Source organism: Cyprinodon variegatus, unplaced genomic scaffold (genome assembly GCF_000732505.1).
Source record: "Cyprinodon variegatus isolate N-32 unplaced genomic scaffold, C_variegatus-1.0 Scaffold540, whole genome shotgun sequence".
NCBI classification, from domain to species: Eukaryota; Metazoa; Chordata; class Actinopteri; order Cyprinodontiformes; family Cyprinodontidae; genus Cyprinodon; species Cyprinodon variegatus.
Genome location: NW_015150993.1, coordinates 432358 through 434468, shown reverse-complemented (window position 1 = coordinate 434468; position 2111 = coordinate 432358). Strand labels below are relative to the sequence as shown.

At 41.6% G+C, this 2111-nt stretch overlaps 1 protein-coding gene across 1 annotated transcript in view; it reads right to left on the bottom strand.

Annotated features, from left to right (window-relative positions):
- Positions 1-1442: 1442 nt before the first annotated feature.
- The window catches only part of ppwd1 (peptidylprolyl isomerase domain and WD repeat containing 1), an 11235-nt gene continuing 10566 nt past the window's right edge, over positions 1443-2111 (bottom strand). Inside the window, exon 11 of the mRNA XM_015391429.1 lies at positions 1443-1639. Within this exon, the coding sequence (XP_015246915.1) occupies positions 1496-1639 (144 nt within the window). The 3' untranslated portion in view covers positions 1443-1495. The remainder of the gene's footprint in view (positions 1640-2111) is intronic.

The following is a 2111-nucleotide window of genomic DNA, read 5'->3' as shown; positions in this document are numbered from 1 at the left end:
TGGGATAGTTCCAAGGGAGAGTGTCTGTGTTGGGATTTTGTAAGGTATAAATGTGCTGAGGTAGCCTCAGTCAGAGCGCCATCTCTCCGTCTGAGGATGTTAAATAAATTTGAACATTCTCTTGCAAGAGTCTATATTCTCCGCAGTTTAAGTTTTAACCATCCCCATGCTGTTTGCCTGGCAGGACGTTCCCGGCGCTCTGTCTGTGGAGGAGATGACGGAGCTGCTGAGCCTCCACAAGCTGTGCTGCGGGAGGAGCTGGCACATCCAGGGCTGCGACGCCCGCAGCGGGATGGGGCTCCACGAGGGGCTGGACTGGCTCTCCAGACAGCTGGTGGCAGCGGGGGTCCTGGATGTAGCCTAAAAGCATCATCATCATCATCTTCTTCTTCTGCGTTCACTGACTAATCCAAATAAAAAACCCAACCCTCCTAACCCCAACATCTACTCTCCTCAAACCTCCAGGCTGCGGCTGAAACCCTGATCCTCCATTTTTCTTTCTTTGGGGAATTACGCTGTTACACTTTCTAAATATCAGAATGAACCGGTCATTCGCGGCCATCCACATAACGAAGCGTTTCCGGATGCCTCCTTCCTTAACTAGCTGAACCCATTTACTCCAAAACGCTCCTCCTTCCTCCAGTCTGGAGCAGATCTGCTTTTTCCCAACCTTCTTATTCTGTATATCGTTTAATCCACTAACCATTAGATAGTTCAGGTAAACGACTACAGTGACCTTGAAGTAATCAGAAATATTAATCCGTTATCGCTTCAGTGAGTAGAGTGGCTTCTAGTTGCTGTTCATTTCATCGCCTGACGTAAAACGGTATCTGCTGTGGTGCAATTGGCTCTTTTTTCGTCAAGCTTGTTTTGTTTTTTTCTGTAAAGCTTGTGAACCTGTTTGAAACTCCAGCTGGATTTGAAGGGTCGCACCGCTTGAGCGCTTTCTGTTACGCAGCAACTGTTTACTGAATTTATTTATAGACAGGAAGAGGATGTTTGTGACCAGAGAATGAAAACGAGATTTCAACCAACTACGTTTAAAAAAAACATAAGTGCAAGTTTCTTCTCGCCTGTTGTTGATTTATCTGGTCGTAGTTCTACGATGTGAAACCTAACACTGACACTTCTTAATGAGAAACCGCGGTTTGAGTTTATTCATTGCTATGTAATGTTTACTATTTGTATCCATGTATTATAAAAAGAAAAAAGATGCACGTGTGAAAAGCCTTTTCGTGTCGTTTGTGAGAACCGAAGCACAGTACGCAGCCAAACCTTTGTTACAAGTGGACTTGATGACTTTGGCTTTTGTAAATTATAAAGAATGTGACGCTGTAAAAAAGAATTAAACTATTTGACATCATTTGAGCGGCTCAGGTTTGCTGCTTTTTGCTTGATGCAAACATTTTTTGCAAAAGAAACCAGAACTCAGTGGGTTAGAAATCATTATTCTTTAATAAGTTGGTAAAAATGATGGAAGAAAATGGAGAGAGAATCACTTTATGGTGATGTTGATTATGCTGATGTCCTCGTACGGTTTGTCGGTCTTGGGGTTGACTTTAGCGTTGGAGATCCTCTGGACCACCTCCATGCCCTTGATGCACCTTCCAAACACTGTGTGCTTGTTATCGAGCCAAGGCTGCGGGGCGGGGGGGAAATAAAACACAATACAGTCAGCTGAGAGGCCTCGGATTACAATCTAGTCTGTTACAGAAGCTAAAGAGAAGTTGGGCTAATTCCTTTTTTATTCTTAGTGCTGCATAGAAAACACTTTCTTCTAGCATCAAACTGAAAACTAGAGTTTTTTTTTTTACAAACCTCTGAGGAGCAAATTGTTCTTTCAATCTAAAACTAAATTCACTTCTTTTGCAGAAACTGTAAATTGGGCCTTTAAGATAAACTTTTCATCAAACCCAAAAATAGAATATCTCCAGATTGGTGCAGAATAAAATAAAAGTTTAACTTTAACAAAAAGAAATGAATACTATAGTATATAAATAGTTTTATAACTTTTGACGAGTCCAAAATATATATAAGCATTAGCTTCTAGTTATGATAACAACATGAAGGGATTCCACGGCAACAGGAAGAATAGGTTGAGGCTAGGGTTG